The sequence below is a fragment of the Ictalurus furcatus genome, chromosome 14 (genome assembly GCF_023375685.1).
Source record: "Ictalurus furcatus strain D&B chromosome 14, Billie_1.0, whole genome shotgun sequence".
Lineage (NCBI taxonomy): Eukaryota > Metazoa > Chordata > Actinopteri > Siluriformes > Ictaluridae > Ictalurus > Ictalurus furcatus.
In genome coordinates this window covers 26,028,494-26,043,279 of record NC_071268.1, presented here as the reverse complement: position 1 = coordinate 26,043,279, position 14,786 = coordinate 26,028,494, and the positions used below count along the sequence as shown (strand labels likewise).

The 14,786-nt window shown below is 39.1% G+C and overlaps 1 protein-coding gene across 2 annotated transcripts; it reads left to right on the top strand.

Annotated features, from left to right (window-relative positions):
• Positions 1 to 1,109: 1,109 nt before the first annotated feature.
• Positions 1,110 to 11,994, top strand: scn1bb (sodium channel, voltage-gated, type I, beta b). Of its 2 annotated transcripts, none has more exons than XM_053642273.1 (7): positions 1,110 to 1,755; positions 2,439 to 2,631; positions 4,719 to 4,885; positions 6,144 to 6,384; positions 8,701 to 8,842; positions 9,919 to 9,990; positions 10,482 to 11,994. In XM_053642273.1, the coding sequence occupies exons 2-6, from the start codon at positions 2,550 to 2,552 to the stop codon at positions 9,983 to 9,985; spliced, it is 699 nt and encodes a 232-aa protein (XP_053498248.1). In that variant the 5' UTR covers positions 1,110 to 1,755; positions 2,439 to 2,549; the 3' UTR covers positions 9,986 to 9,990; positions 10,482 to 11,994. The 2 variants fall into 2 exon arrangements, with proteins under 2 accessions (XP_053498248.1, XP_053498249.1); XM_053642274.1 differs by lacking the exon at positions 1,110 to 1,755 and adding an exon at positions 1,773 to 2,026.
• Positions 11,995 to 14,786: the final 2,792 nt, after the last annotated feature.

The following is a 14,786-nucleotide window of genomic DNA, read 5'->3' as shown; positions in this document are numbered from 1 at the left end:
ATATGGGATGCCAGTCCATCGCAGGGCACCATGCGCACACATACACAAACACATCCTCACTCACTCACACCAAGGAATAATTTAGCATAGCCAACTCAGCTACTGACATGGTTTTGGACTGTAGGAGGAAACAAGAGAACCTGGATGAAGCCCACACAAACACATCGAAAACATGAGAAACTCCACATAGGTAGTAATCGGAGCTCAGGATCGAACCCCATGGAATCCATTTTATTAAAATTGGACCGTATTTGTAGGCATAATAACTGTGATAATCATGAGCTGTGATTTCCACGACTGTAATAAAATCAGAAAATCACGGTGCTTCTTTATTATTTATTGGATTGATTATCTAATTTACAATTTTCTAACATGTTAATCATCTAGAATGTATTCAACAAGCACATATAGCTGTGCTGGTCAGGTGTCCACATACTTCTGGCCATATAGTGTAAATAGAACTAATTCATTTCAAAACACCCACACAAAACGTATACAAAACTGGCACATTGCAACATAGCCAATATTCCGCTCAGCCTATATACAGTAGATCCGGTTACGTCATGAATAATTCAGTCCTCATGTAATAGCCCGAGCGCCCTCGTGCCGCTCCACGCGTGCGCGCGCGTTCCGTTTCCGGCTTTTTACCGCAGTGCATCAGATACAGAGGGCGAATCCCAAATTGTTCCTTGCTGTGAGCATAGTGCACTGTTTATGCTGTGAAAGCTATTCACTCTTAGGGCACCTATACAGGCAGCCATTTGTGATTTTATTTTCTTTCTGACCTAGACAGAGGACACTGTAACACACACACACACACACACACACACATATATATATATATATATATATATATATATATATAGAGAGAGAGAGAGAGAGAGAGAGAGAGAGAGAGATACATATACAGAGAGAGAGATACACACACACACACACACACACACACACACACATATATATATATATATATATAGAGAGAGAGAGAGAGAGAGAGAGAGAGAGAAATACATATACAGAGAGAGATACATATATATATATATATATATATATATATGTATATATATATATATATATATATATATATATATATATATATATATGAGAGAGAGAGAGAGAGAGCTATATCATATACATATACAGAGAGAGAGATACACATATGTATATAAATATATATACATACAGATAGAGAGAGAAAGAGATACACACACACAGAGCTACATATATATACAGAGAGAGAGAGAGAGATACACACACGCACACACACACACACAGAGCTACATATATATCCAGAGAGAGAGAGATACACACACACACACACGCACACACACACGCACGGTTTCTTCATTGCGTGCATATCATCAGTCCGCGCACCAAATGCAAGCTAAGAGCAGCCGGTCCTTTGCTTCTGCGCAGTGAACAACTGCGAGATTTATCTGAAGATTTTGTTTGTTTACAGTTACAGCCTTTCCATCCTTCGACACACACACGTATTCGTGCTGGAGTCCTCGGGGGAATAAAAGGAAGGTCGTTTTGGTTTTAATGCGCCCAGCTAAGCATAGAAAACGACTTAACATTTGATGCGAGCAACCGGCAGCGAAGATTTATTTATTCATTTATTCATTTATTTATTTATTTATTTATTTATTTTTGCCAAAAATGGTGAAAGGAGAAGATTAAGAAATAAAAAATAATAATAAAAAACAGGGACAGCAAAAAGCCAGAAGGGCACCGAGAGGACAGCAGCGTCGGAAAACAGTAATGATTGTTATTAAATGCGTCAGAACAGCTGTGTGTGCATGTGAACCGGGAAGGATGGTCTAAAACGACATGCGTTAAATGCAGACTGCTTGTTTTGAGCACAGTAACATCATCCGTATGTTCCCATGTTACAGTAACACGTTCCTTGTAACAAACTTACTGCACTGAAAGATTGTAAACAGGTGTGTGCGTTCTCGTGATTAGGCATATTTGTGTACAGATGTGCACACGGTCCTTCCATACATCTCAGGATTGTGGATAGACTCAGGTATTGCACTTGCTTACAACCTGGTCACATGGTTATAGTTCTATTATCTTATGAAAATCTGCAATAAAACTGGAGGAAATATATTTTAAAAGGTTTTTAGCCAAAGAATTAAGCGCTTTGGATGGAGCATGTGTGTGTGTGAGTGTGTGTGTGGGTTTGAAGGAAGCTTGAATGCTTTACATGCTGCTGTGAATGTTTACCCTCCATGACATTTTCGTTGATGAAGTAAACTTGACTAGACTTGCACAGACTAACCTAATCAAGTCTTAGACAGAAATGTTCTTACAGCATGAATGCTTGGTTTGTTTGATGTCATCTTGTATATTGAATAAAGGTACAAAGGCATTTGTTAGCCAAACTGCTTGAAAGAGTCTGAATAGGACCGGATCCCTTCTCGCTTCTAAAACTACAGTGCTGCTGATGTAAAATTTAGACGACTCAAAGGCGCCAGTTTCCACACGCACGAGAAGACAGAGAAACGACAGATTCCTCTTGAGCATCTACCCCTCTCTCTGCATCAAGGATGGTACAGACAGCACTCCACATCCTGCCAGGCATGTCTGCCAGGTATTTCCTGTTCCTGTGTGTGCTCTGTGCTCTCTGGGGTGAGTTGACATTTTTTTCACAGCAGTGTCTAGAAGATATAAAAGCAAAAAGTTCATCTAGAGCACTGGTCACCAACCCTGTTCCTGAAGAGATTGCAGGTTTCATCTCCACCCAAAATCGAACACATCTGTTTTAGTTGAAGAAGAACTGCCTAAGGCGATGTTTAGATGGTCAGGTGGACACGATTGCGGTTGGAGCTAAAGTCTTCAGGGGGGTAGATCTCCAGGAACAAGGCTGGTGACCAGTGATCTATAGTATGTCTACGTAGTGCTTTTATATCTCCTACACACGGCCTCATACATACTATAGAAATCCACCTATCTAAGCATCGTTACTTGCCCCCATTGCTCGTAGCTCTCTGCTATACTTCCCCCTTATGAGAAAGCAGTACAAACAGACACTAGATGATCTCCATCAATGACATCAAAAGCTTACTGTCATGTAAAACCCATAGACACAATGATTTCTGATAATATCACAATGATATGCTTAATGACCTGTTATCAGTTCTGTGGGACCATACTCAATTTGTAGACATAATTAAAAACATGTCTTCCATCAGTGGTGCTAAAGACTGGGTTTTAACCAAACTGGCCTAATGGTCAAATCCGATATGTTTACTCTTGACGCAGTTATGAGAGATTCACAACCATAATAATGATTAAACTTGATGGTATTTGGTAGAATTTATGGTATATATGGTATAACGTACTCTGATATTGTGAAGCTCATGTTACTAACTTGAATACTGTTCAACATAATTCGTTATTGACTGGCGCTTTCGATCCATCCCAAGCTCCCCACTAACTATTTGGCCGCATACTGAGTATAATTGTATTTATGTTTCGTATTAAATGACCTAAGCGGTATCATTATGACAAGAATATAAAATGAGTGGTAGCAGTATGATATCTAGGGCAGTAAACAGACTCAGCAAAAAAAAAAAAGAAAAAAAAAAAAACGTCCCTTCATCAGGAGACTGAATTTTAAAGATCATTTTGTAACAATCAAAATAATCTTTACAGATCTTTATTGGAAAGGGGTTAAACGATGTTTTTCACGCTTGTTTGATGAAGCATAAACATTTATTGCACATGCACCTGTGGAACAGTCCTTAAGACACGAACAGTTTACAGGCGCTAGGCGATTAAGGACACAGTTACAATAAGTTCGGACACTAAAGAGACCTTTCTACTGACTCTGAAAAACACCAGAAGAAAGATGTCTAGGATTCCCGCTCTCCTGCGTGAACATGCCATAGACCTGCTGCAGGGAGGCTTGAGGACTGCAGATGTGTCCAGAGCAATAAACTGTAATGTCTGTAATGTAAGACGCCTAAGACAGTGCTACAGGGAGACAGGAAGGACAGCTGATCGTCCTCGCAGTGGAAAACTACATGTAACCGTGTGTCCCCTCAGACGTGATCGAGAACTTGTAAACGCCTCGGTGGAAGAGTGGAGGAACATCTCACAGCAAGAACTGACCAATCTGGTGCAGTCCATGAGGATGAGATGCACTGTAGTACTTAAAGCAGCTGGAGGAGACACCACATACTGACTGTTACTTTTAATATTGACCCCCCCCTTTGTTCAGGGACTCATTATTCCATTTCTGTTCTTCAAACGTCTGTGAAACGTCTTCAGATTATGTCTCAGTTGTGCAAATATTTACACATGTTAAGGAATTTGCTGGAAATAAAAGCAGTTGAATGTGAGAGGACGTGTCCTTTTTTTTGCTGAGGTATAGGTGCATTAGAAAATGGTCAAAACTCAGAAATACTGGTGAATTAAATCAAATTATTGTCCATGTGCAAAAGTACAAATCAGTGACAACGGCATGATATACATTGAAGGAAAGCATGTAAAGCAAAAGAACTAGTGTGGTATACTAGGTTATTGTCCGTATGTGTACAAGTACTGCCTCAAGTGATAGTCCTAATAATGAATATTCATTAGGGATCAGTCCTATATTCTTTTCAAATGTGTAAGTTTGAATCAGTAGCACTGCAGTGATTTTCTGCATCAATGCACAAGTGTGGTTCTGTTTGAAAGGTATACTTATCGATGTTCCCCTGTGTGTGCTCCAGTCTCTCGGTGTAACGGCGCATGTGCAGAGGTGGACTCCGACACCGAGGCAGTAGCAGGGCAAGGCTTTAAACTGGGCTGCATTTCCTGCAAGATGAGAGGAGAGGTGAAGGCCAGGGTAACCGTCGACTGGTTCTTCAGGGCTAAGGGAGAGAAAGAGTTTGTACATGTGAGTTATCTGTGTGTATCTGTTTTTTTAATATGTGTGTGAATATCAAAAAAAAATATACATAAACACTAAACTAAGCTGAGGAAAATAATCAAGAACAGGGTGGTGTCATGCATTCCAGCTTTCATTTATTAATGAATGACACATCTCCATTAGTAGATACTCCATTAGTCTCCATTAGTAGATCCATTAGTAATGGTTTCTCCATTAGTAGATACTTTTAATGTTGTAGAATGTCTGCAAAACAAGTTAGTTTCAGTGGTCTTTTAAGTTAACACAGCAGCCTCTGTTTTTCTCTTTCTTAAAGTTAATAAGATTTGTTCTGTCCTGTCGCATAGTGCTGACACCGGAGACTCCTTCCATAAACATCTCCTTACAGAAAGATGCACCCTATCAGCTATTATAAGGGTTTCTTCATTAAATAACAACAATTTTCACAACAATCCATTTATTAGACTTTTATATGCAGTGTGCATCATACAAGTCCTTGTGCAAGTCTGTGCTATAGAAACAGGTCATGTAATAGCAGAGAAGGAAAGCTGGACTACAGTTCCCAGCAGCCACTGCACCACACCATCATGTCACATGACCATCTGCACCTGAACTTCATTCTTGTTAATGAGCACTTACCGGTATTTATAGACACAGTTTGCATTGCTGGTTGTCTTACCTTTATCTTCTGTTGCTGGGGTTATGGTCTTTGTTTAATGTTTATTCTTTGCCACAAGTCCTATAGTTACTGTTTTGTGGTTGTTTGTGTTTTCAATTAAAACTCTAATCTGCGCTTGCATCTGTCTCCGCCTCCAATAGTGACAGAATCGATAACATAATAGAACAGATGCTTTAATATAGACATTTGATTTGCGTTACAGCTGGAACTATTATCAGAGTTGCGGTTATAGAAAATTAATCAACACCTTACTGAACAATCAGATTTCACATTTCTGTGGTTTAAACCACAAATTCTTCATAGAGCTTTTGCAGAAAATGAACACTATTTCATTAATGACAATTATAGATGACCCCACAAGTGGTAATTACTGTATGGCTTATACACTGAGTACAAAATGATACTTGGGAAGTAGTTCGAAATCAATCTGAACCGTGTGACCATTGTATTACATAGAACAGGGGGAAAAAAACAGATTATGGTGAATGACATGCCTTTAATAACGATACTGCTGACACCGCAAAGCTTTGTTACACCTTTAAGCACTGTAAATAAGTGTCTGACATTAAGATGTCGTTGTTTACACAGATCTATACCTATGGTAACGATGCGATCCTCGTAATTGAAGAGCGCTTCAATGACCGCGTGGACTGGAATGGCAGTAGGAGTAAGTTAAATGACCTGCAGGATGCCTCCATCTACATCCACAATGTGACCTTTAACGATTCGGGAGTGTATCGCTGCTCCTTCCGCCGAACCCTCTTGTATGAGGCCTATGAGTACGAGACTACTGCCACCAAGTTGGTGCACCTCACTGTGGTGGCCAAAGGTACAGTACTTTCACATAAACCCTATAGCATATGTGTAAATCCCAAAACCCTTTAAATTCAGCTGCTGGGTATCATTAATAATGGAGACCTACATGAACAGTCCTCTGTGAAAGTATTCTGTTTGTTGTTGCGCAACATTCTGTTGAATTCTGTTGTTTTCGCTATACATTGACAACATTTGAGTTTGAGATCAAAAGATGAAGGTGCCATGTTTTAAGTTGTTTATCACATCTGAAAGCTGAAATTCTAGAAGATCTGTCGTCTCATGTTCATCTTTTGATCTCAAACCCAAATGTCTTCGATATACTGTATAGCGAAAACAATACAATTGGCCTTGCTGTTCCAATACTTTCAGAGGGAACTGTGTATACTCCAAGGTGTAAAGCGATCATGTTTCATGTTTTGTTTGCTTCTAATGTTTGTTTACTTCTACTATCAGAATCTCTCTATCAGCATCTGTTTAATGCTCCAAATATCCGTATCCGTACTTGAATTTGGATTTAGAAATGATGTGAGGGTGGCTCCAGTACTCCAGGAAACACTGGGAAACGCTGGGAAAAACCCAGAGGTAGAAAAACCAGCATAGGCAGCATGGTGTGATGGATCCTAAACCTCAGCTATATCATTCAAGCTCATAATTGGTCTCAACTAGCGATGTGTGCAGGACTGTTTTACCTTGTTCATGCAGTTGTTGTTTTTTGTTTGTAACTGCCTGTGATATTTTAATGAATTTAGTTGGTTATTTTTCCCAAAACATAAAGCAGTAGCCTAATTTAAACCACCATGACACTATTTGTAAGGATGAATGAGGGAATGCCATACATTCTTGTTAATGAACGTGGTATCCGTTTGTCCTGTAAGCTTCGTATCTGACCGCACACACCCGCATGAAAGTAAAACCTCCCACACTTACGACTATTTTTGTTGCGTCCTGTGGGATCCCAGACCTGATGCACACCTCCGGTGTGAAAAATAAATAAATCTGGATCTATATTTGTATCAGTTTAAAATACATTATCGATCCATTCCGCGTAATTCAGATTCGTTTACATCCCGACTGGAAACCGTTTTTTGGCAGTCCGTTATCAGTTGATGAAGAGGGACTGAAACATTCGTTAAGATTTATCATTGTGGACGTATGCAGCACTGATACGTGGAGACTCTGATTCTACTGAACACCTTTGAGCACCTTTGCAGTCAAACACACTCTGTGATTTTGCAAACAATGCCAAAGTGTTTATAGCAGTGTGCAAGAACTGTATGTAAAGCACACGCACAATGGGTAGCTTAGATACAGCTAAAGACTAGCTTAGATATAGGTAAAAATTGGTGGGTGGATGGTATACATACAGACTGTCCATTTTACCAACAGCGATGGAAATGTCCTCTGTTGTTATAGTGCTAAAAAGTGTCTGGCACTGGCACATGACTGGGCCTCTTTGAAAGTGTAGGAAGCAAGTTAACTTCCCATAGTAGCCACCATGTCACCATAAAATGAGTTTAACAGCTGCAATTCCAAAGTTTTAGTCCATTACACTGGTTTCTGGTTGGTCTAGGAGTACAGATACAAATTCATGATTATGAAAGGTATATTGGATAAATGATTATCGTTGACCACCGAAGCTGTTCTTTCCTCCACCATGCTGGAAGGCTAACAAGTTGGAAACTTGGGCATATACACATACATATAGTAGGGGGAAATAAGTATTGGACGTGTAATTTTTCAATATTAACTCAAGAAATCCGGAAATATAAACAACTCACAGTTTTCTGAGGCAAAGTAAGGCAAGGAACCAGCTGAAATCCGTAAGTAATTATACCCGCTATCTGTGCAAATTAATTTCAGCTGGGTCAGTAAACTGATGGTCTATAAAAAGGCTTTTCGTTACCAAGGTGTCACACAAGAAACAAGAAAAAATTTCATGTGAATAGTCTCACTGGAAATATATTTACTGAAAAAAATGTTGATGCGCCCAATACTTATTTCCCCTACTGTGTGTGTATATATACTATGTGTGTGTGTGTATATGTATATATATATATATATGTGTATATATTCATTCATATTCACTGGTAATTATTTGAAAGCTTAGGTCAGGAATTAGCTGAATGTATTTACAGAGGCCGAGGCAGTTAGTTCTGCTTTAGAGATGATAAAGTTTTAGACAAGGTTGTATGAATTTAAAAGCATATAGTAGGGGGGTATATCGAAAGAGTATCACAGAGTAGGTTCCCAGAGATTACGCTTCCTTATTCCAAATTACATGGAGCATGCAGTGTAATTCTCTCTCGCTTTCTCTGTCTTTCTCCCTTAGCGACGCGCGGGACGGCCTCCATCGTTTCGGAGGTAATGATGTACGTGTCAATCATCGGGCTGCAGCTGTGGCTGTTGGTGGAGATGATCTATTGCTACAGAAAGATTGCTGCGGCCGGTGACGAGGCCCTCAGAGTCAGCGCGTCAGTACCATGTTCACCTTGTCTCATTAGATGGCTAAATTCCCTAACACTGCCAGTGCTGCACTATAACACTTGATATTTCAATATACGTACTGACGTGTTGTGTTCTAATAATTATTATAATCTTTTGCACCGTGAAAGATACCAGTTTCTGATCCTTAAATAAATCCTTAAACTTGGACACTTCCATCCAAACATTTAATCATAATTCTAAATGAATGCTTCTGTGAATGATGCTTGGATGTATCCATGACAACAAACATAAATCATTTTTAGGCTAGGCCAATTTTTATGCTATGTCTTAACTTTACTTTGGTCGTTTGCCGATTCCAACCCACTAGCTAGCTCTCCTATCACAACACGGCTACCGACCTGGGAGGGTGAAGACTAGCATGTTCTTCATCCAAGACATGATTAGCATGTTTGCGAAATGCCGCTCATGCTACCTCACAGAGGAGAGTGCTAACTGCACTCTTGTGCATACACGAGCTCACAGATGCCCGTAATTGGCTAGTTTCACTCTGACTGACAGAGGAGAGAGTAATGCCATCTCCAATTTTGCTCTCTTAGCAGGATGGCCGTGGTATTTTTGGGATTGTGACCTCCGGAGCACTTTAATGTCCCCTGTGCTATTATTATATAATCTCATAATATAATGATAGCCTGTGAAATAGCAGGATTAAATTAGGATTAAGATTAGGTAAATCCAGTTAGCTAAACACAATAATAAAGAGTTTTCATTCAGATATTCATAAGCAAAACATACAAAACCTGAATATTTAAACTCTGGTAAGTGGCTATAATATAAGCAACAACCTCGATATTAGGAAACGGTGGCCTCTGCTTTGCTTTACAGTGTTCTTCACCTTTGCCTTGTCTGTTATGAGTGCGCACATATTGATTATTTTACAGTAGAAATGATCGGGATCAGATTCCTCAGTTCCTCAGTTTTAGAGGAAAAACCGAAAACATTTCATAATCACCGTGAGGAAATGAAATCTGATATCTTGTGCCACTTTAGTGTGATCTCATATTTTAACCTGAAAGCGATCTCTTCTGTTTGTATGTGTATGCAGAGAGGAGTATTTAGCGATAGCATCGGAAAGCAAAGATAACTGCACAGGAGTGCAGGTGGCAGAATAGCAGAGGTGGGTTTCATACTATGTTGCTGAATTCTTGGTTTTATGAACAGTTTTCTGAGCTTTTTGAGGACAGCCTGTTTGCTCTGCTTCATAATGACCGCTTCAGATAGACAGGGGGGAAAGAAAATCAGAGGTCAGGAGTGACCCGGAGTCATCTCTGTTCGTTGATGTAGTCCACTGGCTGGCTGTCAACAAGCCGAGACTAACTTTCACAGCTGCCACCAGTAATCTCATGTCAAACTGGCATACTGTCCTTTAAATTATTACGCAATTAATATCATGGTTTGGATCGTAGCAGCTGACCGGTGTTAGTGTGTAATACATGTAGACAGTTCATTAAAAACTGTTCGTAAAGCTTTTCATGCACATATACTTTGAAATGTTATAAAATGTCCGTGTCTTGTATTAACCGTAGTAAATGTTGATTTATTTAGTTTCTTTCTAAATTCATGTTGAATCTGTTTTTTTTTTTTCATGTTGAATCTGTTTTCTTTCAGGCTTTACCCGTGTCACCCACATGCACCTCCACATTCCTGTCTTCTGCTTCTTCCTGACACCATTACAAGTATCCAGTTGGATTCTCCTCATTTTTGCACTTCTTACCCAGTCTCCTAAACTCCCAAAGTCCTGCCATGTTCCTGCACTGTTTTGTGATAGTTTCAATCCAATTCTTCTACAGTGGTTTAGCATGAAGGGCTTCTCGGATGAATTTCCAACAGTATTAGATCAATATGCAGTTCAGGAGTGTTTCAGGATCAGGAAATGACCATTTGCAGAACAAAACCCATCAGTTTGCACGAGTGTAATAATAGGGCATGATTATAGTCTTACAATATATTGTACCTCATACATATGCTTTGATATAGAAACTAAATGAAATGCGTTACCTATTTACTGTATATATTAGGGTTGCCACGTATTCAGTCCAGTTTGAGCTGTTATTTGTTTGTTGTTGTTTTGGGTTTTTTTTGTTTTGTTTTGTTTTGTTTTTTTTCCCCAGTGCTTTCAAAACAATCAATAAAATCCTATTGGTCAGTTTGTTTGATCATTTCCCACTCCCACCTATCCTGGAAATATTACGCCAATTTTGTCATTTAGTATAATTCCTGTTTTCAAAGCAACAGCCAGCCATAAAGAGAGAAACAAGTAACATTGTCGGTCTAAATTTTTGTAAGCACAAAATTGGCCAAGGAAGAGATAGTTGTCATAGCAGAAATCGGCATTCCAATGCTGATAATGGCAAGGTCGAGTACAAAGTATAGCTGGGAGAAACATTAGGGCTGAGCGTAAAGGAATTTTGACCTAAAATGTGTGCTGCGGCATTGGGGTGTCCAGTTTTGGCACGTTAAAAAGGTGGCAATCCTAGTATATACAGTATTCCTGCACTGGCAATAGTAAAAACATAAGCAATAGTCCAATGTTGCACTAGGGGTCAGTAAGGAGCAGTGAATTACGCACAGTCTCGCTCATTTTCAGGGCAATATTTACTGTGGTGTACTGTACTAACCACAGTAATACTATTGGTGCACTAGCCTGCATTGATATGCCAGGAGAACAGTCAGCTATACTGTAAATTTGAGCCATTCTGTTCCTGTCATTCAATGCTGGAGCTATTTCGATTATACATATAAACCCTTAACATGTGTTAAGTTAAGTTTAGACTTTACTCGTAGTATTCGTTTTTAATGAATACTGAGTACAAACTAGTGAATGTAGTAAATGAATAAGAATTTGAGATCACCTCCTGCCAATGCAGTGCAAAATAAGTTGATGCACTTTAGTCTCGTCGATGAATGCATGATCAATCAGCAGTTAAAGCAATGCAAATACTGTTTATTAGACTCTTATAACCTACTTCTGCTATAATACTCAACATATTTTTATGATAAATTATAACGTATCAGTGCAAAAGGAAGAACGTATAAACTGTGAAGGAAACACTTATTAATGAGTGTGTTTGGGGGGTATTATGATAATTAAATTATTGAATAAAATAAAACATTTGTGGGTTTTTTCTTTCTTTCTTTCATTTAAAGAAGTTTGTTTAAGGACGAATAGTGCATAATATAAATAAACATGGCTTCCATGTGGCACAGGTTCTCCTTCACCCCTAACCACAGGGGCAGTCAGAATCATCTGGATGCCTTGTTGTCCGTGTGTGCAAACATGCCGAGACCTTCCAAGTCAAGTATGTGATTATGACATAATGTTTGAAATAGCCCTGTTACAAAGCCAAATTTTCTATAATTTTCTTGCCTCATACACGTCGGGCCACATAAAACATACGAGTTGTGTTATATGTGTTTAAGGGAGTGGCGGTTATGGCTCTGGACTACTAATTCTATGGCTGATCGAACTCCGGGATGACCAAGCTGTGTCTGTCGGGCTCTTGAGCAAGGCCTTTAACCCTCATCTGCTCAGCTGTAAAGCCCAGAACGAAAGCTCCACCCTAGCACGCTGTGGTGGCTCAGGATACATCCGTATTAATCCGGATAGATCTGAAAACAGCGTTTTCGTTTTATAACGCTCTCCGTTTACACTGCCGTTTTCAAGCATCCGAAAACGTCAGAAAACGACTACATCCCTATACTGCGCACGCGTAAAGACGTAACGCCAGGGGTTTATTTACTTTCTGAACAGCATCTGCGAGTGTTGACAAAATGCAATCTGAAGGTTGTACAAAGTGACATTAATCTTTAACAGTGTTATGAAACTGGATAGCAGGCACAACGACATCCGCCATCTTGGTTTGTTTTTTTTTTTTTTTTAGTTGAATGGGTCACGTGACAAAAAAATACATCATTGTTTTCGAATATCTCCGTTTTCTCAGTCGGCACTACAAAGCTAAAACGGCGTTTTCAAATTTATCCACTTGTGAGAGCGTTTTTGAAATTTTTTTCAATTTTCGCCGGACAAAAATGATGTCTCGGTGTGGACGGAAGACCAAAGCCTAGAGAAATCGTATCATAGCTGACCCTGTACTCTTACCTCAACAATCTGGTACTGTATATGTGAAGAAAGAAATGTCACTGTACTGTATATGTCACCATAATGGCTTTCTTCTTTTTCTTATACACTTTGAGGTTGTTTTTTTTTTGACACTCAACCTGTACTCGAGTGCACACCAAATAACCGAAGCCTGGTCTGCCAAAAATTTGTGATCTCTGCCTTTGTCCAAGTGAACCGGTGTTCAGTTTATTCGTAGTGGGAATTCAGGTTCAACAAAATGAAATGAAAGGGACAATGTACTATTATTACTTCAGTAAAGTTGGTTCATTTTCGTCACTGATAACATTTAAATGGATTGTGGAGGCTGTCACTATCTGTTCTGTGCCCCCTGCCCGAATTTGCACCATTTGCAACATTACTGAGAGTGGTGCACACCAGCTGTTGTACAGTCTCAGTGAAATTCAGTATATAACTCTGCGTTAAGACTAAAAGATTTAGACATATCTCTGGCCGCAGAACAAAACAGATTTTTTTCTAGTGCCCACATACAGTAGAGCACACTTCAATGCACTTGCATTTGTTTTCCTGTGTGTACATATAATGTTTTAAAATGCGTATATAGAAACGGCCTTAATCTATGGGTAATATTTGCACACTAATAATTGGTAGTTGACAGTATTCTATATTTTCTCTCATTGCATGAGTTAAATATCAATGAGAACCAATAAGACATTTCTATCAAAACACAGCACATGCTGTAGGCATGCAGACAAATCGGTGTGCTTGAAACAAACTGAACTAAATGAAAATGATTCAATGTGATAAAAATGGTACAGAAAACTCTGGTACAGAAAAAACGAGGTAAGGACAAGAAGACAGCAGACTCTTAGTTCTACTTTGCTCTCAGATGTTCCCTCGTATCATGGCTTAAATGTAAGGAGCAGTCCTCAGAGAATGAATGAATATACAGGAAGCCCCTAACTGTGAACACTAGTTTGTCTTCCAGAGCTCGGTGCCAACGTGTCCATTTGAACCAACCAATGCATGACTGAACACAGCACGACGACTACAGATCCAGCACCAGACGTTACGCATTTCACAGCAATGTGGAATTTAGCAGATATTTTGAATTTTGTAAGTGTTTAATAGAAAAATGAGATAAAGACATATGGCCTACTCGCCAACCTGGGGAGCCCATGCTCAAAATAAAGCGTATGTCTACACAACTGTGTTTGTGTTCCACAGTTGCAAAACGTGATTAAGCTGATTCACATTTCTTGTTGTGGGTGGGGTGGTCACAGGGTATCCAACCACGTTATGGCCCCTCCTTGACAAAAAACAACAACAACAACAAACAACCCCCCCCCCCCCCCAAAAAAAAAAAACTTGACTCTGATGCTCGCCGTAGAACCACCAGTATTTTTACTTTTGAGTTCATTTGTGTATGTGTGGAAATGTGACATACAAACCTATTATTATTATTATTATTAGTAGTAGTAGTTGTATTAGTAGTAGCAGTAGCTGTTGTTGTATTAGTAGTACTAGTAGAAGTAGTACTTGTTGTATTAGTAGTAGTAGTAGTAGTAGTAGTTGTTGTATTAGTAGTGGTAGTAATGGTAGTTGTATTAGTAGTAGTAGTTGTATTATTATTATTATTATTAGTAGTAGTAGTAGTTGTAGTAGTAGTACTAGTCATAGTAGTAGTAGTAGTGGTAGTAGTGGTAGTTGTAGTAGTAGTAGTTGTATTAGTAGTAGTAATAGTAGTAGTAGTGGTAGTTGTATTAGTAGTACTAGTAGTAGTAGTAGTAGTAGTTGTATTATAGTACTAGTAGTTAGTAGTAGTAGTAGTAGTT